This window comes from Grus americana, chromosome 2, assembly GCF_028858705.1.
Source record: "Grus americana isolate bGruAme1 chromosome 2, bGruAme1.mat, whole genome shotgun sequence".
Taxonomy (NCBI): Eukaryota; Metazoa; Chordata; class Aves; order Gruiformes; family Gruidae; genus Grus; species Grus americana.
In genome coordinates this window covers 14,836,407-14,860,863 of record NC_072853.1, presented here as the reverse complement: position 1 = coordinate 14,860,863, position 24,457 = coordinate 14,836,407, and the positions used below count along the sequence as shown (strand labels likewise).

The 24,457-nt window shown below is 42.3% G+C and overlaps 1 protein-coding gene and 1 long non-coding RNA gene across 6 annotated transcripts; both read right to left on the bottom strand.

Moving 5' to 3' along the window:
* Nucleotides 1-822: 822 nt before the first annotated feature.
* DSCC1 (DNA replication and sister chromatid cohesion 1) lies at nt 823-16,905 on the bottom strand. Of its 4 annotated transcripts, XM_054816135.1 has the most exons (10): nt 16,394-16,565; nt 15,812-16,295; nt 14,535-14,703; nt 11,083-11,217; nt 8,601-8,691; nt 5,938-6,076; nt 4,926-4,978; nt 3,591-3,748; nt 2,902-3,050; nt 823-2,102 (listed from the first exon to the last, which is right to left on the bottom strand). In XM_054816135.1, exons 3-10 carry the CDS (start codon nt 14,637-14,639, stop codon nt 1,994-1,996), a joined length of 939 nt encoding a protein of 312 aa, XP_054672110.1. In that variant the 5' UTR covers nt 14,640-14,703; nt 15,812-16,295; nt 16,394-16,565; the 3' UTR covers nt 823-1,993. The 4 variants fall into 4 exon arrangements, with proteins under 4 accessions (XP_054672110.1, XP_054672107.1, XP_054672109.1 ...); XM_054816132.1 differs by lacking the exons at nt 15,812-16,295; nt 16,394-16,565 and adding an exon at nt 16,654-16,905; XM_054816134.1 differs by lacking the exon at nt 15,812-16,295.
* Nucleotides 16,906-21,019: 4,114 nt separating this feature from the next.
* LOC129202723 (uncharacterized) lies at nt 21,020-24,202 on the bottom strand. 2 transcript variants are annotated; one of them, XR_008575812.1, is made up of 4 exons: nt 23,472-24,202; nt 22,804-22,967; nt 22,304-22,394; nt 21,020-21,739 (listed from the first exon to the last, which is right to left on the bottom strand). It is a non-coding gene; the product is annotated as an uncharacterized LOC129202723 (long non-coding RNA). The 2 variants fall into 2 exon arrangements; XR_008575811.1 differs by lacking the exon at nt 21,020-21,739 and adding an exon at nt 22,119-22,198.
* Nucleotides 24,203-24,457: the final 255 nt, after the last annotated feature.

Here is a 24,457-nt window from a genome sequence, read left to right as displayed (position 1 = left end):
TCTTTTCCAACCAAAACAACTCTATGATTCTATTCTATCTCTATTTCTACGCCCAGTTGCTGCTGCTGAACCTACCAGGGGCCTTAAGGCAGATCTCCAGCTGTGCCCACTTCGGAAGGGTTACACGCGCGTGAGCCTCTCACTGCCTGCGTTTGCATGAGGAAAGCTCTGGGGACTGACAAACAGTTTCTGCATTCAAGTAGACTTAAGCATACCCGAACTTTCTTAGGGGCCAGACTCAAGGCCATACCCAACACCGACTCACAGGAAGATACTAAAACACATCAGTCTTCACTTTTGAATCAAAAAGGGATTTAAGACAATAACGCTGCTGGGAACCTGGCACGGAGCCACAGAATGAGATTGGGTCCAGTGACCTCTGCCCTCCCACCCTGAGTGCACTGCAGGGTGTCTTTAGTCACAGTACCAGGAGGACACAAGATGAAGTTTCCTCATAACCTAGATGTGTTCTATTAGAAGCAAGTTTTGATTCATCTATTTGATGTTAAAATAAATGCGTGCATCGAAGCAGCTAATGGAGTTAGCCCTTTCAGCATCAGCAGTTCTTGATATTTAGAAAGCATCATCTCATTCTGAATATCTGACAAAACAAATCGGAAGCACTGTGAACAGATAGAATGAAAAGGACCGCAGCTGCTGAAACCAGACAGCACGCCGGGCTGTTCTTCCCGGCACAGAGCCACTAGAAGCCAGCTGGGTCTCTATGCAACTGGCTCAAACACCATGCTTGTACACTTCAGAAATGTGAGGCACAGGGAATTGATCAGTGGGCAAGAATAAGCAGAGCTCAGAAACTAGTTGTTATTCGGCTTTTTATCTGTAACAAAATTCCAAGGATGCACACACCCATCTTAAGAGTTACATGTCATTTATAGTTTCTCTCCTCTCCATGCTCATCCTACATTCGGCACGCTACCAGTTCCAAAGTCTTTCATATCTTACATCTGAGTTTGATGCAGCAAATGCTTTTTTAATAAAAACCCTACAACTGTTGAGTTTAAAAAAAATATTTGAAAAACATCTAATATTAAACTCTGGTTCACTATGCAAACAATCCTTTTTAATGATTACAAAATTTCTATTTCAGGCACTTTATGACAATATCATTAAAATACCCTGTTTCATTGCTCTACACAGAATAATATTCCACCCTAAGTTTTCAAGGCACAATTTCTACATGTAGTTATTTGCCATGACAAAGTTTTTAGAAAAATAAATTGCATTACGAATGTTTATAAGCTCTCTTTAAAAAGCAAAGATAGTCTTCTGTAAAACATTAATTTTACATCAGCTACATTCTAATGGCAGTTTATAGGAAGTTCATAACACAATGTCCAACTATTCTCTCATATCCTCATACTCGATCACAATTTGGGTTTTTGTAATATTTCAATGGCAATTCTGCCAAGTGTTAAAGTGCCAAGAGCTTGTGCCAATGTTATTTACAGCCATGACCATAAAAAAAACCCCTTCCAAAATTAGGACTACTGTAGTCTGTCCGTAATTATTTCTTCCTGAGCTCATCAAAGGCTGCAGTATTCAAATGTCAACACTGCGACAAAATCTTTAAGAATGCTCACTAATGAGAAAAAGACTAAGCATTCCATTTTGCTGTTGAAATCAATTGATTATTATCAAGGAGGTTTTAATTTTTAATGTCAGACTTCAGTTTATGGATAGACAGCTAAACTGTATTCAAGTAGCAGCTCGACTCCTGGCATAACTGTAGTCACAAAGGAAAAAGAAGGAAGAAGGTGGGCATGGGCTGCTGACACCATGGTTTCTTAGAAGAGGCAAGTGCCCTCACATTCTACTTAGCTGAGCAGAAAACAAAACTTGTTCAAGAAGCTCGGCTGCTTAAACTTAAGAACACTGTATCATCTCGGTTGACAACTCCTTTCCCCAGAAGGCAGGAAGAAGCAACATTCACTGTTACTCCATTCAGTATTCTCAGTTCTTAAAGCAATACTTGTTATGAGATGGGTCTTCTAGAATTATAGACTTTAACACCATTCTGCATGGAGGAGCGAGCATATTTTGTCAGAAGAGCACCAACTGTCTGCTTCTCCGCACATAGGTCTCTAAAGAGGAAATAAAGGAGATGACATTGGCATTAGCGATATTCTCATACAAAATGAATCCGTTAAATACTTGTAAATTTAGCAATAAACTGGATTAGGGGATTGGGAGAAAAAAAAAAAAACAAACTACTGTAACTGTCACATAACGCTTTACATTACCTAAAGTTTAGAACTTGGCTTGACATTAAAGCAATAGGCAAAACTACATTATTTACTTCAGAAACAAGGATTTTGGGTTTTAGGAAGAGTTGGCTGGGTTTTGTTATTCCTGTTCTGTAAAGGGTTTTCAATCTAGCAAAACAGTTAGCTTTGAATTACTTATATTACAGTAAATTTAGAGCCACTCAAAGGTTTGATGCAGTTACTTCTGGGTTACCACCTGTATCTGCTGACACGTATGCTGGCTGGGCATTCCAGGTAGTGCTGGAGTGTGAGTGTTAAGCACCAAAAGAACAACGGAGGCAGGACGGGAAGCACTACTGCTCTGTACTTCTTGTGTTGTTAATACGGAGACTGATCCTAAGTGTCAGGAGGTTTATCCTTTTAAGTCTGGCTCAAGCAAATAAGACAGAGTTATCACCCATTTAAATTCAGTAGGATCAGCTTTTTACACAAGTTTAAATCCAACAAACGTGGCTACAGTTCCCAGGGGTGGGGATTCTACTCACAGAGAATTCATATTCATTTAAAATGGAAAAGTATAGTATTTGAGGCAATCACACCTGATAAGAAGTCAGCTATGCAAAAACAGAAAAATATAACACTATTTATATTTTAATAAAAAGAAATATATCCTTACTGTATATAAGGGGTAATATCCTCTTCTGTCCACTTTTCCCGTATGCTGAATAAGCTGTTGAATCTTTCCTGATTGTCTTCAGGTAAGTCTTCTACTTTTAGCAGAAAGATGGTCTCTGGTCTTGAGCTTTTATCCACAAGAGCCAAGCCCTGTAGATCAGCATCAGAGAGAAAATATTGTAAAGACAAAACAAATAAAGTTCCTTATTTCTGGCAATAATCCGTACAAGTTGCCCTTTGAATGTCCAAAGCCGCCTAAAACTGCACTACTAGAGGCAAAGTGAAAAAGTATCACAAAGGCGCTGTTTTACAGGCAGTATTTATCATTTTCTTCATGACAATGAGGGAGGGGGAAATCCAATACGTTCCAACATGTCTCTGCCTCCTCTGAGCAGAAGGATTTCCATAGTGCTTGCGCTACTCTGCTGGCTGTCACTACAATTGGCTCGACAATAGCTTCATAGTTAGAAGTATTAACTGTACAGCTGCAACTTTTCTTCAGACTCACGGGAAACTGGATTGTCATGATCCCAGACTACTCATGCTCATAGAGGATGTCATAAGTAGTACTTTAACTCAAAAGCTGACAGAAATAACACAATCAATACTCATTAATTGATGATCTACATATGACACAAGTTCAGTTAACAGCCTACTCACAAAAGAATCTGTACTACTTTGTGTTTTTACCTTAAGCTGATTAAGCCTTGTTGTCATCCCTTCAGGGACACTTTGTTGCCAGACTTCTTGAAACTCTGAGAGATTGAATTTAACTGCATTTTGCAAAAGCATTTGTGCTATAGCTCTGCATATTTTGTCTTCATGCATTTCAAAGTAAACATCCCCTGCTGAGAAACAAAAAACAGGTTATCTTGGGTTCTTGCTTTTTGATAAAAGAACAGCCTCGTATTTTCACTCCGTTCTACAGTCTTCTACAAACCAAGTATCCTGTTTTTTCTTCTCCTCGGGGAGTAACCTGACTTCGTATTACTTTGGATAAATGACATTATCTTCTCATTCTCAAGAACGCATCAAGTGGAATATTACGTGTGTGTGCTACAGTATTCATTCATATCAATATATGTATTTGGCTCCTGTCTTTTCCCCTTTCACAGTAACACTGTTTCTCCTACAGCCTCCATTCCTATTTCTGAATGGCTTGTATTAAGGTGTTTGCTGTCCGTGGTTGAACAATTACACACTTTCACTTCCTTAATCCTCCTTATAATGTGAGATGATGAAGGGAATAATGAGAATTTATTGTCTTTCACAGTGACTTGGCTAAAATTCTCTGAACATCAGGCATAGACACTTCCTTTCACTTTTTCAGTCATCTGGACTTACTGCAATTCAAACTTATTCCTTGTGCAACCTCCCTAAATATACTAAGATGACAATCTGTGTCACTCCAACTACTTTCCTATGTTCTTTAAGCTCAAGTGCAACTCCTCCTTCAGCCAAAGGTGAGATGAAAACAACTGTGGGGAAGAATTCAGGTTGAGGTTAAGGCACTGAAATAGGGTATCTATATGCGAGATGGGCAACAGAGATTTAATCGATACAATCAGTGGATCTTGTGGTGCAGTTCAAGGGACCAAAGGCAGATATTGACTTCAGGCAAGCTGAATTCAGGGAGATCTACACGCCACTGACTATTCACAATAGCACCATTAATTGCTTAAACAGCTGAGACCTCCCAGGGTATCTAAAGAGAGATCCCACCTAAATTTTACTAGTGATCTGTCTTTGGTCACAAAATTATGGCTGCAGACACCTAATAAATCACTTCAGGTACCCCTGAAAGTTCCTGGGTCTTCCCTAGATTCTTGTACAGTTTAATAGTCCTTTTTACTATGAAACTTCCTCTAACAATTTTACTGATTTTTAGCTCATGGTTTGCTCCCTCCTTTTGCTGGCATTGTAGTAAATTTGTTTGTTTGGGCTGTCCTCACAAAATCTCCATTTACTCATGAATGACTATTTCCTTTATGCAAAATTAAAATATGCATGCTTTCCTAAACTTACCATCATCAATGTATTTCCTTCCATAGCTTAAAAGAATATGTTCTATCATCTCTCTGAGGAAAAAAAAATACACCAGAAATCAAGGTTTAAAACTGTTTATTAGGACATTACAGGAACAGTTATCAAGAAGATGATAAGGAAACAGGTAAAGTAAAAAAAAAAAAAAAAAATCAAGGAGAATGGAGGATGGCTGAAATGAACAAATTGAGAAAAACTTAGAAGCAAGCTAAAAAAGAACAAAAGGGGACAAAAAGAACAGATGAGAGTTATGTCAGCATGTCCTCCCCAAAAGTCTCTTCCACTTTTAAGTTATAACTAGCAAAGACTAAAAGGCATAAGGAGAATAAGCAAAAGAGACTCTTGCAATGTCACTTCTTTCCAATGAGAAGTGATTCAAGTCACAAATTTGGCAGTTGATTGTCCCTTGCTGAACAGCAGGCGTTTTTATAGACCTCCAGCATAAAATTACAACCTAACTGCAGACACTAATAATAAAGCAAGATTTATTTTTGAGCCAAAAGCCAAATAAATGGAAAACCCTACATATTGTAAACTTGCTTGAATGGTAATCTAAAATTATTAATGGCAGTACAATAAACTTGACTCTTAAGGTCTGAATTCCATATTATACCAGAAAATACACCACCATCTTAGACATTAAGCAAGAGGTAAAATAAACATTTTTGGCTAGCTTCAGAACAAGTTTTTCAAGATGGTCAGCAGTTCACGGCTAAGTACGTACTACTTCCATCATTTACAATTCAGCAGTAATGTTTCCACTATTGAATGAATGGAAATATTACCAATAGACACTAAAATCAGTTTACTAACCTGTCTAAACTACTAATGCCCTTGTATATTTTAGGGCCAAAGAAAAGATATCATTAACACCATGGTAACAGGAATCTAGAGTTATAAGACTATAATCCTAATAAAAAATTAATAATGATTGCAATTAGTAAAAGTTAATAATGATTTTAGACAATTTTAAATACCAAAATTAATTGCTTACGTGGGCTCTAGAGATCCAAGTTCCTCAAGGCAGGTACGTAAAGGAACCTTACTTAACGACCAGGACTCTGAGTCTATTAGCTGAGTCACATGATTCAAGAGTTTCATCTCGTAGTCAAATTCGAGAATTCTCCAATATCCTGCCAAATAGAAAACCACAAAACAGTGTTAGAAGGAAAACATTAACACTATTCCCCTGAAGATACATTACAGGAGTCTAGATATCTAGGTCACCCCTTTACAAAGTACAGCAACAGCATTCTATCATTTTCAGGAATAAAGCTGAGAAAAAGAACAGAATAGTAAGAGCAAATGTAAAGGAGAAGGAAATTAAATCATCTCAATTATTCATAACTGTTTAGGTGACTCTCCCCTTCTACTCCACTCTTGTGAGACCCGACCTCAAGTACTGCGTCCAGCTCTGGGGTCCCCAGTACAAGAAGGACATGGAGCTGTTGGAGCAAGTCCAGAGGAGGGCCACGAAGCTGATCAGAGGGCTGGAGCACCTCTCCTATGAAGACAGGCTGAGAGAGTTGGGGTTGTTCAGCCTGGAGAAAAGAATACTCCAGGGAGACTTCTAACAGTCTTCCAGTACCTGAAATGGGCCTACAGGAAAGCTGGAGAGTGACTGTTTTCAAGGGCATGGAGTGATAGGACAAGGGGTAAGGGGTTTAAGCTGAAGGAAGGTAGATTTAGACTAAATATTAGGAAGAAATTCTTCCCTGTGAGGACAGTGAGGCACTGGAACAGGCTGCTTAGAGAAGTTGCGGATGCCCCCTCCCTGGAAGTGTTCAAGGCCAGGTTGGATGGGGCTTTGGGCAACCTGGTCTAGTGGAGGGTGTCCCTGCCCATGGCAGGGGGGTTGGAACTAGATGATCTTTAAGGTCCCTTCCAACCCAAACTGTTCTAGGATTCTATATAGATTAACAGCCACAGATACACAGATGCTACAAATCCCATCCCAAGATGAATCAGACTTGGAAAAACTAATAATTCAGACACAGAACTGCATGAACAGAACTATCTGCACTGGCTCTGCAAAGTGGCAGTTCAGGTCCAGCCAAGTTCACAGAAATCCAGAAGTGATGAAGCACACATCTGGTACAACGGTGCTGTGCAGCTGTAGACAACAAGGAAAGTCATCTGTGAGGCTGTCCTCACCTGACTAATGGGACAGTATAGAGAATAGAGAGCAGAAGTCTTCCCAGTGGTGCTCAGTGATGGGACAGGAGGCAACAAGCACAAGTTGCAATGAGGGAAGTCCCAGCTGAGTATGAGGAGAATTTTTTTCCTCATTGTGGATGGTCAAACACTGCAACAGCCTGGACAGAGGCTGTGCAATCTCCATCCTTGGAAATGCCCAGAACTCAACCAGCTGAGGCCCTAAGCAGTCAGCTCCAAGCTGGCCTTGTCATAAAGCAGGGTGTGAGAAACCGAACTGTAAGAACTTTTGTCTCAAAGATCGCTTTGCTCAAGCGGGAAACCCCTCCAGCTACTGAGTGCAATAAGGACGATTGCCAGGTCGTAGAGACTTTCAACCTGCGAAAAACACCTTGCCGGGTCATGCACCACGGAGTCAGGTAACAGTCGCGTGAAGAACAGGGCTGGAACTGCAAGAAGTGTGTACGCATGTGCAGGAACGTGGAGCCCTGTTGTACGTGCCATCGTGAAGACCGCCACCAGTATAAAAGGGGACTGCCAAGATGAGGGTGGCACACCTTTGCCCACCGCTACAGAACAAGAGATTTGGACTCTCCCGAGACGGACCCCTGAGACGCTGTGGACCTGTGCCTTCATCCGCCGTCGCAGAACGAGAGATTTGGATCCCCCCCCTGCACCGAGACACTATGGATCCGTGGCAGTGACTATTCTTGCGATTCTATCCCGGAGTCTTGCTTGGTTTTCTGCCTTTCTTTTCTGCCCTGTCCTATCGATCTTATCGGTTACCTTTACCTTTTCTTTTTTTACTCTTTTCATAATAAAACTGTTTCTGGTATACGGCATTTGACCTCATTTGTGTATTAATCTCGCTCTTGAGATCGTATCAAAACCTCCCCGGCATTGGATCGGGACACAGGGGTTCAGATCTGATAGCCTCCAGAGCTCAGTTCTGCCCTGTATTATTCCACGGCTCTAGGACTGCTGTCACCTGGTGCCCAGGTGAGGGTTTGGGCTTGGCCAAGTAGGACCTGTCCCAAGGTGAGGCACTTGCTCCAGCCTTGCCTCACACAGCTGGAAGACTTCCAAGATAAACCCAGTCCAGGAGGAAGAAAGGACTATGAAAGGGCTGGGGTTACCTAAGGATCAGCTATTTTTGTCTCTAGAACTGCCGAAAGCAGTACCCACTCGTCCATGAAGAGGGCAACCAGCCAAAAAATATTCATGTTGTGGGTGGGATACTCTGATGCCAGGTTTGTAGAAGCAAAGAAGGAATTACCCTGGAAAGAGTCAGACTGGTCAATGCCTGCTCAGTTTTATCTTTTTGATCAGCTTCATAGCAGCAGAGGATATAGGAAATACGGAAGCAGATCTTAGCACTTTGAAGTAACTTGCACCTTGAAAGATGAAGATGGAACAGGCCTCAGAAAAAGGAGACACAGATATTTGGGGGGAAAAAAAAGCAGAGTTATTTCTCAGGCAACAATATTCTTTAGAAACAAATACCTTCAATTTTGCAGGCATCTATAACCTGCAGTTGGTGCAATATTTCTTCTTCACTCGCTTGAATCAAGCTGAACAAATCTTCTGTTGTATACTGCAACCAGGGAAAAAGAGAAGGGAATAAAACAAGTTACCCTTACTCCTCTCCTTTGCTTCAGCAAGCATGCTAAATGCATTAAAAGATATAATGAAAGAAAGACTTAGAAGATTGGTGTTTTTATCCCCAGACTCTGAATTTACTAAGGTTTACCACAATCTCTGAAACTTTTCCTGTAACTTACAACATTTTCTCAAAGGGTTATTCAATATAAAAACCAGCCTAACTACAGGGAAGTCTTTGTGCGATGCCTAGGTAATATACCTGTACTCTCAGGATGTCAAACTAGCACAAGTAGACATCATAAATAAAGTATCACAACAAGAAGGAAAAGTGAATGTGTTCTGTCTTTCCTAAATCACATATTTTGATCTATGAGATTCAAAGAAAAGGCAAAACAAAAATCACTCATCACTTTTGGATAAGCCAGAAGTCAGAACTCCAACTTAATACCTCCCCTGAGGGAAAGCCTCCTCCAGCATGACCTTAACAGTTACATGTTGTGGTCTGGTGTGTGCTAACCAATTAGCAGACATGTAGCACAGACCCAGCAGCAGTACATACAGCTTCTTGCAGAACAGTTACGTGGTGAGATGGGAGGGTGCTGTGGATACTGTGGTAAAGATTCATGAGACATGGGAGGAACAGAAGGTATCATGAGGAGTGAAGTAAAGGGAAGGAACACTAGACTTAAATCCATAGGAAACAGGACTTCATTAATTCCTTTATTCACCTTACAGCCTTTTTAATCAACTCTAATATTAGAGTTTTGTTGATTATAGGGTAAAAATATTTCCTATCAGAAAAGAAACAAAATGGATTAAGTACTTGAGATCTATTAGACTATGGGAACACAAATGGAACAAACCAACACCAAGTTTGGAACATCTGTGAGTTAAAAAAGTAGTTAATAAATACAGAAAAGTCCCCTCTTCTTGCTATGTCATTCCTATTAGACAGTACATTGAAACATCATCAGGCTAAGCAGCACTGAACTCACATCGGTATTTCAGCAAGGGATGACCATACTATACAGTACTTTAAAAAACACCGCTAGCAATTTAGAGCAAGTATACCCCCAGATCAGTATGCAAATGTGTTTGCAAGTTAGATACTGCCATTCAGATAAAACCCTGCACAGGAGTCCTTGGCATTTGTTCCCTCTCTGAGGCCTGGCTAGCACTCCAACAGCTTATTTAAGAAATCACTGCTCTCAGCTATGACACTTTTATCAGCTGCACCACCCTTGAAAACATAAAATGGAATGGGCTGACTTGCATCATGTCCATACCAGAAAATTCCAGATAAGGATAAGAAACATATTAAACACTAACTCAGACACATTCAATCATTTGAATACACTTTGTCATCTCACTGTAAAATCCAAGATTTTAATTTGGTGCATCCTGAGCAAGCTGTGTATTAGCCTATTTCTGAGTATTCCTGTAGTTTGCTAAATCACATCACCATGTATCAGGCTTCCTTACAGTAATTCTTTATAGCGCTAGAGTTCTTTCTGGTTCCTTTCCTGTATTTCTCTGTGTATGATAGAGTACAAACAACTGAAAACCACAAGAAGTTTACAGTAAGCCACCGAAACATAGTCATTTGTTTTCAAACAGATTAAAGGTGGTTTATTTGTTGCCAGCACCCAATAAATATTAAGTAGTAAGCGAACAACACAGCAAAATTTTTTACTACGCATGTATTGTTTGGGATTCCAGTAAGAATCAGTCCCATAGGAGAGAGAGCTTTCCCATGGAGACCTTTCAGATTAAAGTTCCACCAGTAGCATAGCTAAGATTTGTCTACATTTATCAGATATATCTAGTTTTTCCCCAGTAAGCCAATACATGAAACATTCTCCTTCAAAACAAACTGAAATCAGTCCTCAAACTACACACTAATGTTTGGGGAGACATTTGACGTGTTTTTATAAAATTAATTTAATATTATCAGTAAATACTATTGCATATGACATCTTTTTGTGTTACTAGCCTTTGTAAATGCTTATAATTTCTGGACAATTTAAGCCCCTTTCCATTACCAATTAGATCCTAAATTGGATTTCCTGGAAACATAAAAGGACAGCAGGACAGGACTTTATTTGTGTTTTCCCTTCTTGTATTGTCAGTCTTATCCTCTGCTTTGTATCATCCTCTGCAACTCCCTGCTTCTCCTCATCATAAATTACTGTATGCACGGGTCCTGTGACTCAGTGGAAGTGCTAATAATTACCAACTTGTTTAGAATAGTAGGCTTAAAAAAATTAACTCGAAGCAACATTGTGAAACATGGGAGCAACGGCATTTTTCTAGTTAAGAGTGTATCTTCACTTTAATTTGCCCATTACCAATTACAAGAAAGTAATTTACATAGCTGATTTACCTTTGAAAATGTCAAAGACTGATCCTTCCGACTATCTGGCCCTTCATATGGATCTTCCATTAAAAGCTTCCTCAGTTTCTTCAGTTTAGGTCGGCATCTCCTTAATTCCCAATAGTTATTGGAGAAGCCAGCAATCTACAAGAAAAAACAGTTACTCTTAAAATATTTTAATCTACCATTTGGATTCAAAGAAGTTTACAAAAACTATCAGCAAAAAGTGTTAATCTAGTTACTGAGAAAAGAATGTATTAATAGGGTAATTACTTTAAAGACGAAACAATCATTGTAATATTTTCAATAAAAAAAATTACCGCAGGCAACGAAGAATAAAAAACCACTGCTGGTTGATAAAAATATGTTCGTAGTGCATATGACAAAGGGAACAACTCATCTCTACGCACAAATGATAGATATATTCCTGTGCAATCCTCATCAACGTTTCTTTTCCTCTTGATACGAAGTTATATTACTGCCATAAACCCCCCCATGTGATCCCATTTCCATCTTCCCCACTTCTTCCCATGCTTGGGATGTGCTTCATGGTCTTTTTACACATTAATGAATCATCATATCACTAAGCTCAAGCAAAACAGACATTAACGAGACAGTAAGTTACACTTGCACATAACTAACAAGACATCTCTGTTCCTTACTGGAGTCAAGACATAAATTTAAAGTGTGCAACAGAAGCTCAGGTGTAATTGATACAATAGCATTAATCAAATAAAACTTTACCTCTAGAGTAATCCTGAGGTGTTTCGTGGGGTACAGCTTGGAATTCCTAGAAGATTCTTTAAAGCCTTTCAGCATTGTTTCTACTATTTACCAAACCAAAAGAAGTGGGTACAGAATGGCAGAGGCAGAAAAGGCTCTAGGTTTCTGACTCCTGATCCAACCACTAGCCTTTTGTAAAAAAGCCTCCATGAAAAAGCCTCCAGACAGTACTTTAAAATACCCTAAATGCTTTATCATAATACCTTTTTTTTGTTTTGTTAAGGTCATCTAGTAAAAAACTTTAAAATGTTCCATTTAAATCAACTATAAGCAAACCACCTATATGTAAAAGTCTTATACAAATTCTACAAATTCTTATACAGAAAAAGTTCTTAGTTTTTAACCTAACTATTCCATAGGTTGCTTGGGCAAAATTCAGGTAAATACTAATTTCCTGATAAACTTCTAAGGGTTTTTTTCCCCTCCATGTCAAATAGCATTTACCTAAGAGTTAGACTTTTTTTCCTGCCAAGTTCTTTTCTGAGCAATTTGGTAATGAACAGGAAGGTACTCTGCATAGAAAAGAAACTAAATCATTCTAATTTATAATCCAAAGCTTATATCTGGATTTGGTTTGTATGAGATGAAAAAAATGGCAGATGCTTTGGCTGTATTAGCCTCACAAGTGGTATGAAAAGCAGCACCGAGACTGCAGGAGAAAGGCAGTAAAGCCCCAAAACACTGAGTAAATGTAGTATCTTTTGCTATGTTTCACAATTTGCAGTGTCAATACACTATGTAATGATTTTGATAACACTAAGAAAGCTCTTAGAAATAAAACTCTAAAAATAATTCCTAAGCAAATCACATGCAGTGAGTTTGCATGGCAAGGTTTTGGGGGCGGGGGGGGGGGGGGGTGCTACATGGGTGGCTTCTGTGGGAAGCTGCTAGAAGCTTTCTCCATGTCCAAGAGAGCCAATGCCAGCCAGCTCCAAGACAGACCCGCCGCTGGCCAAGGCCGAGCCCATCAGTGACAGTGGTGGTGGTGCCTCTGGGGTTACATAGTTAAGAAGGGGGAAAAATGGCTGTGCAGCAGCAGCCAGAGAGACGAGTGAGAAGATGCGAGAGGAACAGCCCTGCAGACCCCGAGGTCCATGCAGAAGGAGGGGGAGGAGGTGCTCCAGGCACTGGAGCAGAGATTCCCCTGCAGCCCCTGGAGAAGACCATGGTGAGGCAGGCTGTCCCCCTGCAGCCCATGGAGGATGATGGTGGAGCCCTGCCTGAGTCACCAGTCTGGTGTCACATATGAAGCACCTCAAAGGAGCTGATTTCTCTGCCCAGATGGACAGCTGGGAGGGGATGTGTGAGCTGGTCACAGAGTTGCGGGAATGCCTCTCCTGCTGTCCAGGAGATGACTCCGACACCAGCCAGGCCTTCCAGCTGCAGCAAAACCTGCTCTGCGACAGACTCCTGCAGATCTGTGATGAGCATATGGCCAAGCCCGGGTTCTGTCCGGCACACGTTGCCAGCATGGTGGCTCTGGCTGAGGTGGTGTGCCACAGCTACCTGACTGCTGTGCTGCAGCCTGCTCCCCTCTACCTGGAGAGGATCCTCTAGCATGGACCAAGCTCCACAGTGCTTGCATCCCTGCTTGTGTGCCTCTGCCCAGGTGCTGCTTCGGGTATCCCCCGGTTGGCGAGGTAACAAAAATAAATCTACTCTTTGCGTTTCATCCATGGTTTTGAGGTTGCTCTGCATCCTGCCTATGCCAGCTCACACATCACATTTATATTATGTTGACATGTGTGACTTCAGAGGACTAGTGAGATCATTAAACATAGTAAAATTCTTCTATATTCTTTTTTTTTGTTTGTTTTCTCATTCATCTACTTTGGTTTGAATAAACTTTTTTGTAACTGCTGACTTCACGGAAGAAATTATGTTGTTTTGATTATTATGTTCATCTAAGGACAAGCAGGATTATTCCTCAATGATGTCATTATATCCATTACAGCAAATAATAACCTAGTAATAATATTTGCCTAACTATTTTTATTAGAATTGTATTAACCGTGCTTCAGAAGAGCAGAGAACAATCAATTCTTTAAACTGAGAACTCCAAAATCATTCACTCCAACAAATCTTTCCAGACACTAGTTGAAAGAGTCACCTTTGAATATATTTCTGTATTTAAAAAAAATAATATTCAGGCATGACATAGTATAATCTGTCTTTTGGGAAAAGCACTCCTAAGAATCAATTTGCAGCTTACTTTAAAAATAGCTGCTAACATTGAGAAATTAGATTTTCTTTGAAAGCTTTTAATACCTACTACAAGCAATTACTATCCACTGAAAATAAACCAAAGTTTTAACTTCGTAGAAATAATAATTATCATACATTATGGATAAAGTTCAGTTGCCTAAACAAGGGCCCTAGAGCCATTTTGGATGCCCTAAAGTACAGCATGTCCCCTGTGTATAAAGCATATTTATAAAGACATCCTCCTGGGGCTGTTCAATATACAAAGAATCTACAGGAGACTCATGTCCTTCTGCAGTGGCAGCTTGTAGCTAGGCCAATACCACAAGGCATCTAAAATGACATTAGAAGCCTATGTTTAGACAACTGAATCCTAACTGAGTTTCACATAAGCATCTGGGATAAAATACAAGAAATTATAGAGGATAAGAAAGTAGAGAATTAAAGCAAACAAACAAAAACCTGGAAAGACATACCTGCGAATGAATAATATTACAAGATGGTTGATCCACATTCAGCTGTTCTGGAGTTTTGCAACCAGGAATAAACAGCAGCATATTTGAGGTATCTGCTATTTTCATGTCATAAGTTTTATCTTTGCTGCACAAGACTGCTTGTTCATCTTTTTCACCACGGATTACTAGGCTGGAAAAAAAAATAGCACAAAAATAGAGATGTATTTTTACCTCTATTTCATAATGAACATCTATTAAACTCGTCTAATATTTTTGCACATTTATACATTGGTAAAGAAGTGATAAACTGCAGTTCTATAGCAGTTCTGTAGCAGCAGTCACAGAATACCAAAATATAAAGACATAATTGTCAAATAATCTAAAATATCTTAACACTATGTTTTTTTCCTCTCCTTTTTGAGTTTTGCCACTCTGAAAGACAAGCATTCAAGGTTTTTATGCAGATCACAGTCAAACCACCTCACCTGCCTATTCACACACTCCCCCCTAAAACATTAAGTGATGATTGAGGCCTGAACTAGCTCACTAATATTAGAAATTAAGATTACAGCTAGAGTTGGTATTTAACGAGGACTGAAACTGGTCCATTATGAAACAAGAAAGCAAACAGAAATTGTGTCTATTGTGCAGCACCCTCAGATAATTCCCTCCCCAAAACATACACATTTTCTTCCAAGTAATTCCAAGCAGAAAAGCAAGCCATCTTCTAGAGCATATCAGGACAAAGAATCAATGCAAACCCCCCTTTTAAACTCACGTACTTGATTACACAGAGATTCTTAGTGAGGACGTGATAATACCAAAGCAGGACCGCAACAGGGGAACATTTAGTTCCTCCCAGGCTACACTAAATTAAGTGCTCAGATTCAATTTAATCCTCTTGCTTCCAAAAGTGTGCATGCATGAACAAAGCTCAGCTGTGGTCCTCAGCATGACTCTGGCCTCTAACCAATGACACTTAATGATATTCCACCAAGTGTGGACAGGCTTAATAACATACATCTCTGAGGACTATTTTTCTTTAGAAGGAGTTCTAATGTTGCATAATTTTGAACCTTTTTATTATGTTATGTCACTGGCATTGCATTTTATCAAAAACCTATCTAGAATGTGTTCTTGGTCCAGAGTTACAAGACATCACGTAACCATCCTACCAAATGCCTATGCTAATGCTGTACGTCCTTTGCTCTCCTGTCTAATTCATACGCACCCTGCCATCCACCCAACCTTAACAGCAGGAAAATCTCAAAGTCAGTGGAATTCTTTTAAAGACATACTCTCATTTCCTAAACCCAAATTGTTAGGCATTTATCTTCATATGCCTGGCAAGAAACTCTCCTCAGTTTTTGCTAGAAGTCTCCTCAGAAGCAATTTTTCCATACGCAAAAAAAAAAAAGAGAGAGAACAGTCACCAATACACAGCCTACAGAAGTGGGAAACTTTAATAATAAAATTGCTACTCTGATGGAATAAGCTATCAGATGGAATAGTCTGGAAGCAGGACCCACGATTGCTTTCTGGCCTTGTCACAGACTCACACTGTAGCGATACACAAACTACCCCCACATCCCATCTCCTTTTTTAACGCACACAACAAATATTTTACTGAAATAATCTAAATGTGTTACAAATACCCATCACAAAATGCCGGTTATGTTTGCTTTGTCCAGCTTCTTATAGGTGTTCCTAGTTTATGTTTCGAATTTAACGGAGTCAAGTTTAAGGGACAAGTCATGCAAACCGGATTAGAAGAATAAAAATCTGCAAAAAGCCACGTTTAAAAGCCATATCAGCCACTTAACACTGAAGATGGGACAGAGCGGCCCTGCCTCATCTCCATCTCCGACTCCCCCACTCACGGTTGGGCGACTTGTAACGGTGGAAAACTCCAGCCTCCCGCCGTGGGACGGCTCTCCCCCCGTCCCTAAGCCTTCCTCGGGTCGCCGTCCCGGCCACCACACGGCCGACAGGTCCCAAGCGGCGACTGTGGAGGGGTGTCGCCGGCGTCCGGGTCGCGCCTCGCCTCAGGGGGCCGCGACCGCGGCCCCCTGAGGCGAGGCGCGACCCGGACGCCGGCGACACCCCCCGCCCTCCAGGGGGCGCCCGACCCCGCCGGTACCTGCGTCCCGCCTCCAGCTCGGCACAGAGGCCCGGTTCCAGTTGCAGCAGGCGGCACTCAGCTGCACTGGCCTGCGGACCGAAGCTGAGACAGTGCACAACCGGTAGCAGCTCTGCCGGGTTCAATTTAGCCGTCTGCAGCGTAGCGTCCACCTCCGCACGGTTCCGCATAGCGCCCAACGGATCCGCGCGCTCCGAAAAGCGCGCCACAGCGATGCCTCCCGCCTCCGTCAAGGCGGTGCCGGTCGCGGCAAGGGGCGGGGAAGCGGGCGCCGTCGGCGCGCGCAGGCTAGGTTGATTCTTTGGTTGCCCATCATGCGCCCGGGCGGGGCGGGTGGTTAAGACTGGGAGGAATCGCTCTCCTCAGCGGCAGCGGGTTCTCCTCCGCCGGGTCTGATCCGGGACAAACTTCCCTGTTTCTGTCCGGCTTGTACTAGAGCCAGGCTGGGCTGCAATAAAATCTATGTGCCAATAAACTGCCATAAAAATCCATAAAATGCCATAAATAAAATATAACTATGAAGTTGTGGTGGGTTGAGCCTGGCTGGAGGCCAGGTGCCCACCAGAGCCGCTCTCTCACTCCCCTCATTCACCAAACAGGGGAGAAAAGGCGTAACGAAATGCTTGTAGGTCGAGATAAGGACAGGGAGAGATCACTCACTAATTATCGTCACGAGCAAAACAGACCAAACTTAGAGAGGGAATTCATCTAATTTATTACTAGGCAAAACAGAGTAGAGGAATGAGAAAATAAAATCAACTCTTAAAACACCTTCCCCCCACCCCTCCCATCTTCCCGGGCTCAACTTCACTCCTGGCTTCAACCTTCCCCCCGTCAGCGGCACAGGGGGACGGGGAATGGGGGTTATGGTCAGTTCATCTCACGGTGTTTCTGCCGCTTCTTCATCCTCAGGGGGAGGACTCCTCTCATCGTTCCCCTGCTCCAGCATGGAGTCCCTCTCACGGGGTGCAGACCTTCAGGAGCAAACTGCTCCAGCGTGGGGTCCCCCACGGGGTCACAAGTCCTGCCAGAAAACCTGCCCTGGCGTGGGCTCCCCTCTGCACGGGTCCACCGGTCCGGCCTGGAACTTGCTCCAGCGTGGGCTTCCCACGGGCCGCAGCTTCCTTCAGGTGTCTCCACCTGCTCTGGCGTGGGGTCCTCCACGGGCTGCAGGTGGAATCGCTACACCCCCTCATCCTTCCTCCATGGGCTGCAGGGGGACAGCCTGCTTCACCATGGCCTTCACCACAGGCTGCAGGGGGATCTCTGCTCCGGCGCCTGGAGCTCCTCCTCCCCCTCCATCTGCACTGACCTTGGTGTCTGCAGAGTTTCTTACATCTTCTCACTCCTCTCTCCGGCTGCAAAAGCTCTCTCTCTATAAGTGTTTTTCTTCTTCTTAAATATGTTATCACAGAGGCGCTGATTGGCTTGGCCTTGGCCAGCGGCGGGCCCGTCTTAGAGCCGGCTGGCATTGGCTCTGTCAGACACAGGGGGAGCTTCTAGCAGCTTCTCACAGAAGCCACCCCTGTAGCCCCCCCGCTACCAAAACCCTGCCACGCAAACCCAACACAGAAGTACAACAAACCTAGGCCCAATATGGGAGTCCCTGCCCAGCTCTGACTGAGGCAGCACCCTCTAGGTATTTCCTTGACGCCAGAGCATGAGAGCAAGTGGCCAGCTGTCCAAGCCACCATTACAAGGCCTGGCAGTGGTTGGGGGGACACGGGGCGAGGTAGCTGCAGGTGGGCACCCACGGGCATCACCCACCCCTGCTCCTTCTGTCACAACAGCTGTGGGGATAGTCTGACTGTCACCGAAATTCGGGAATGAAAGAAAACTCCTTAACACCAATTTAGCATTAAGAAGCAGGCATTTCCTTTATTGCAGCGCTGGGTGTCAGGAGGATAGTTCCTCTAATCAGGCACACCTAATGCTGGTTCTCTTGTCATATTTATACACAAATGTTACAAAGATTACAAAGTGGTACACTCCCCGTTACAATAATTGGTTCATATTTCTTCGCCTAGTATGCAAACTAGAACGCATGCTCAGTTCCTTTCTCCGCCTCTATCTTTTGAGTAGGTGGGATGATTTGGGTAGGGGGCTTATGAGTCGGTGGTCGTGGGGACCCTGGCCCAAATTACCTTTCCCCTAGTTTCTCAATATTTCGGTGTTGGTATTTGTTTGCTATACGCCTCAGCAAGATAAGGATGCTGCTGGAGGCAATTAATGTCCTCTGCAAAGTATGTACATAAGGACCTTGAAGTGTCTTGTAGCTCCTCCTTTTTCTCATGCTGTGTAGCAGCTGCTCATTCTAAGAATCGTTAGCCTTCTACCTAAAGTAATAATGAAGAATTTCTTATCACCTATAATACAAGTAGGCCTTCATTACAGGCCTTTCTTCTTGGCTACGTTTTCTTATTATGTATAATATAAGCAGGCCTTCGTTACAGGCCTTTCTTTTTGGCTACATGACCGAGGGCAAGTATCTGCTGGCTCTTGTCGCCGCCTGATCCCTTAGGAAAGGGATGGCACAGCCCCCATGGAGGGGTTCAGCTTCTCAGGACTTGGGGCGCAGCTGGGCTTCGCACTGCGGCCTGACCTGGGCTCTGTCTGCTCGAGGACGCTGTGAGGAAGTACTTGAGCTAAAGCCGTGACAGAGATAAGTAAAAACCACAGGCAAGCACGATTGTTCCAGTGGAAATGGTCTGCAGCTCAGAGATTCCAGAGGAAGTCTGCTGACATCCTTAAACCATAAGAAAAAGCCAAAAGTGGAGGCTCAGAAGACAGCGGCTCAGCACCACTGGGAGACAGTCCTCTGCAAGGAGCAGCACAGGATGCCTCTTCCCCGTCTTGTCTAGGGTGACCGGCTCCCCAAAGGCTCCCCGGTGTCTTGCTGCACGGGATATTAACGCTCAGCCTAGTAGTGTGTTAGTCCTAACTGCCTGCTAACAAATAATTACTTTGTACTCCTAAGTTGTGTATATCTGCTTGCAGAGTCCCTCTGTGCTTGGTATAAGCCAAATGACCTAGATGAGAAGGTCATTCCATGCTTGTGTTGGAACCAGAAGCAGGAGCCGGTGGGATGGAGCTGGCTTAGTTTGGTACCCAGCCGGGCAGAGAGCAGCTGTTATATGTGACTGAGTCAGGCATCTTCTGCCTTCAGAGTGGTGGCAGCGAGGCAATTGGCCTTGGAGAAAACTTTGACTGAAGTAATGAGACGCCTCTAACACATGTGCAGTGGCTTGTTCAAAGACTCAGCCATCTATCATATTTTCATGTTTTATTTCAGCTATTGGAAGGTGCAAATACAGTGATTGTGTACACAGGAAACCTGAGGCACTCTGACTTTGGCTAGTTTCTACTAATGTGTAGGTGCAAACTGATATGTGTACAGCTTTTATTTGAGACTGTTACATTTTGCTTTAATGTAAATCTGTTCCTGCACACCTCTAAGGTAAACCAGAAAATCACTATTCTACCAAGTAAGTGCTCACATAGCTACTACCTGTTTAAATAGCAGCTTAATTATGCTGCATTTAATTTGTACCGTGATTTGTGCAGTTTTCCAATGACCTTGCATGCTGCTTCTCCCTTCTGCTTTTCATTCTATGGAATAAAAAAAAAAGAGATTCTGATATAGCCAAGGAACTGATTCCAAGGCATGAATTCATGAAGTTTGTATCTTAAGAGCTCTGCTATGTAACAGAAACCCAATGGGAAGAAAATCACTGAATGCCGTTCAGGAGTTGGCACTGATCTGTGGTCAGGAACATTTGTACTACTTATTAATTTTTCCAACCAGCTTTTGTTATCCTAGTAATTCTGGTTGTAGATGCTTTTTATCTTGTTTCGTAAGGAGCTGAAATGTGTACGCTTGTGCTGCCTGCCATCTTTCTCTGCCTGTCCCTCACATACTGCTCTGGAAGTTGCTGTTCAAGTTCAGGCAAATTTGGCAGGTAAAGTTCGTAGAAGTTTTATGGAAATCAGTAGCTGGACAATATTTTGGAGCCCCTGTGTAGGGGAAAGCAGCTCTGATCCATTCTGAGAGGCAGCAGCCAACTGGCCTATCAGCTAAAACATGGACATAAATCTATAGGAAACATGTCTCATTTCTCAAGAAACAACTTGTATTATGCTTCTGTTTTCACTGAGAATGCTTTAGAGCAGTGACCTACCTGACTAACACTGATTTGTGTAGAAATTCAGAAAGTCAGTTTCTTGAAACACAGAGGAATCATTTAATGAATTTGGATTGCAGAGAAAATGAGAAGATGCTGAACTATCAACATCATTGCTGTTAATTTATAAGGAAATCCTTACTATTTATAAGGATAAAAATCCAACTATTTATAAGGAAATACTTACACAGTACTACATCTAGAGTACTGTGTCCAGTTCTGGGCTCCCCAGTTCAAGAAAGACAGGGAACTACTGGAGAGAGTCCAGCGGAAGGCTACAAGGATGATGAGGGAACTGAAGCATCTTTCATATGAGGAAAGGCTGAGAGAGCTGGGTCTGTTTAGCCTGGAGAAGAGAAGGCTGAGAGGGGATCTGATCAACACTTATAAATATCTAAAGGGCAGGTATCAAGAAGATGGGGCCAGACTCTTTTCAGTGGTGCCCAGCAACAGGACAAGGGGCAACGGGCACAAACTGGAACACAGGAAGTTCTGTCTGAACATGAGGAAAAACTTCTTTACTCTGAGGGTGACAGAGCACTGGAACAGGCTGCCCAGAGAGGTTGTGGAGTCTCCTTCTCTGGAGATATTCAAAATCCACCTGGACGTGATCCTGTGCAACCTGCTCTAGGTGATCCTGCTCTAGCACGGGGGGTTGGACTAGATGATCTCCAGATGTCCCTTCCAACCCTACTGCTCTGTGATTCTGTGAAATGCCTGCTATGGTAAGGGAGCTTGGTAGTATCCTGAAATTATTTTATAATGACGCTGTGGGATTATTTATTTGCTCTGGAGTTGCTGTAGCATAAACAAGTACTGTTTCCATTTTGAGCTGGTATGGTGGGCTGAAACTGTCAGGGTTCAGGAACAGGTAACATCATGGTATAAGCGGGGATGAAACTCTCCTGCAGCAGAATGGAAAAAAGAGTTGAGGAAGCAGTTAATTCAGTCATCCCATCTTAACGCATCACCAACTGAAGTCAGTCCCCCAGGGTGCACATTTGAGCCTTTAAGTGGCTGCTGTGAGTGTACAGCTAAGAGGTACACCTCTTTTAGCAGGTCTCAGTGTAAGGGAGTAGACTGGACTGCTAGACAGCCTGCATCCTCAGCTGGGCTAGGGAGGGGAGGCAGGAATGAAGTCAAATCTCAAACAAGATAAGCTTTCGTGTAGTTTTTCAATTGACTAATGCTAATGGAAATTAGTGTTAACAGAATCTGGTTGACTAACATTGAGTGAAGTTAGCAAAACAGAAAATGGATTGTGGAAGATTATTATAGTCTTGCCTTTGAAGTTCCTGGCCCTTTATAATATTTCCCAGGACTCAAACATCAAGGATGTGAACAGCAAAATAAATGAAGGGCAGCTGTGACAAATCCAAGAAAGGAAGTTCAAATAACTCCAAAGCTCCACAACTAAGACATAAAACAAGGAACTGCGAGATAGCATATGTTATAACAGTGCACATTACCGGTGTCGGGCTCTAGTCATCAGGCAGCATGTTAGGAGGACAACTTCCCAGGTGCGATTTCAATTCAAGTGCTTGGGAGCTCTGCAGTAAACTGTAGGGAGAAAATTGGGCTACATGAAATGGGGTGTTTAAATATGGAAGGAAGATATACACACTAGAAACTTCTGAATGTCCTTCCAAGCACAACGTAGGTAGCCGTGAAAATAAAAAGATAAAACCAGCACTGGAAAAACTGGCACGGCACCGAAGTTGAATACCGTAACGTGTTATCAGCCTGGTGATAATTACACAATTCATAGTTACAGTTCCTGGAGGTTATTCCACAAGAGAGGCTCAGTTTGATTAAAGCCTCACAAAACTTAGTCCAAGGATTTATTTTTTCCAGCTGAAATGCCACCTGCAACATTTAAAATGAGACAGTTACATTACTATCCTGGTTTTCGCTGAGACAGAGTTAATTTTCACCCATTAAATGACAGTTTCTCATTGTCTAGAAATACCTGTCAGTGGACGTGCCCAGTGTGCTTCAACACCGAAGGTGACCGTGGCAGCTGGACCTGCAGGTGTGACTGGAGTTAGAGCACACGAGCTCTGAATGCCATTTCAGCACGTCCCAGACTCCTGTGAGAATAACTGTCTACATCAAATGTGCTACATTTCCTTCCTGGGAAAACAAGAAGGAGAAACAAACCACCATCAAATACACTTATGCCATTGTACAAATCCATGGTGCACACTTATCTTAAATAATAATCTAGTCTGTCTCAAATGTAAGAACTATGGAATATCGTTGAAGTGAACACAAAGTAAGTTATGAATGATAGAAGACCTTTCTATACAACACATTGTGGAACTTGTGAGATGTGGTGAAAGTCAAAATGAGTGTGATCTACAACAGAGTTATGCATGTTCATAAAGGTTAGATGTGCTTGTCTCTGTTAATCACAGTGTTCTGGGTTTAGTCATAGCTCAGGACCCACAATAAACTCAGACCCACCAAATCGCCAGAGAATACATTCTTGTGCTCCATTGGAGTTGGTTATTGAGTTAGATGTATTTTTACTTTTTATTTTTAATGAACTGCTAAAATAGCAGAGCACTGGCTTGCACAGTCTATGTTCCAGGCATTGATTAATTTCTATATCAAGTCCCAGTAAAACCATAATACCTGATGATGTCAGCCAGCAAAGCACCACAAAGCACCAGATTGCTCATTGCTACCTCAGGTAAGTGCTGTCTTGTCATTCTCAGTAGGCCAACAGGGACATGCAAAACAGTTACATTCAAATTAGGAGAAAATAAGCAGATGTAACCAAACAATATTTGTGTAAACAATACAATAGCTTGGAGTATCTCAGTGACATAAAATTGGTTCTGTGCTGGAAACACTGGAGGAGAAACACTCAAGCATGAAGCTGGAGAGCACATGCGAAATTAGCAGGGGCACAAACACCATCAGCACATTTGGAAAATTTCTTTGAGAGTTTTGCAGTACTTAGCTGTGACAAACAAGAACCCAGATGCCCAATGCCTATGAGACAACTAGCGCTTAGATACCTGCTCTGTTCTTATGTCACTTATCTGCAAGGACAGCATATGTAATTGCAAACAAAGACAGAGGAACAGTCATGTCACACTGACGTCATTCATGATAAGGTGGGGTAACCAGAATAAGCTGGCACCCAGGCTGCAGTCATAGCTTTTCCCAGTCTCAACCACTCGGCCAGGACATTCTTAGCTACAGAGCGTGTCCTCGCAGTGTAAACACCCATGCAGTGGGTGGGAAGGTGCTATCATTTCTGTTAACATTGGCATGAAAGAGCAGGACACTTTTTTCAAGACTATATTAATTGTAGAGACACAATCCCTTTTAGAGTATATGACAGGCGTACATGTCATTTCATGCATGAGTACACCATGAAAGTCTTTTGCTCCATCTACATTTTCTAGACAGATCTCCAGAGAGCTTCTACCACAGCAAAAAATGTAATTCAGCCTCAGCTGATTTTGCTAGTTGGCAAAATTAACAGCAATACTTTACTACGGGCCCTAAAATTTAATCACATAATACACCTACTGCTAAAATTATTTGAAACAGTGTTATCATTAGTATCTAGGAGATAAATGTCTATAGATAAATGGAATTAAATGTAA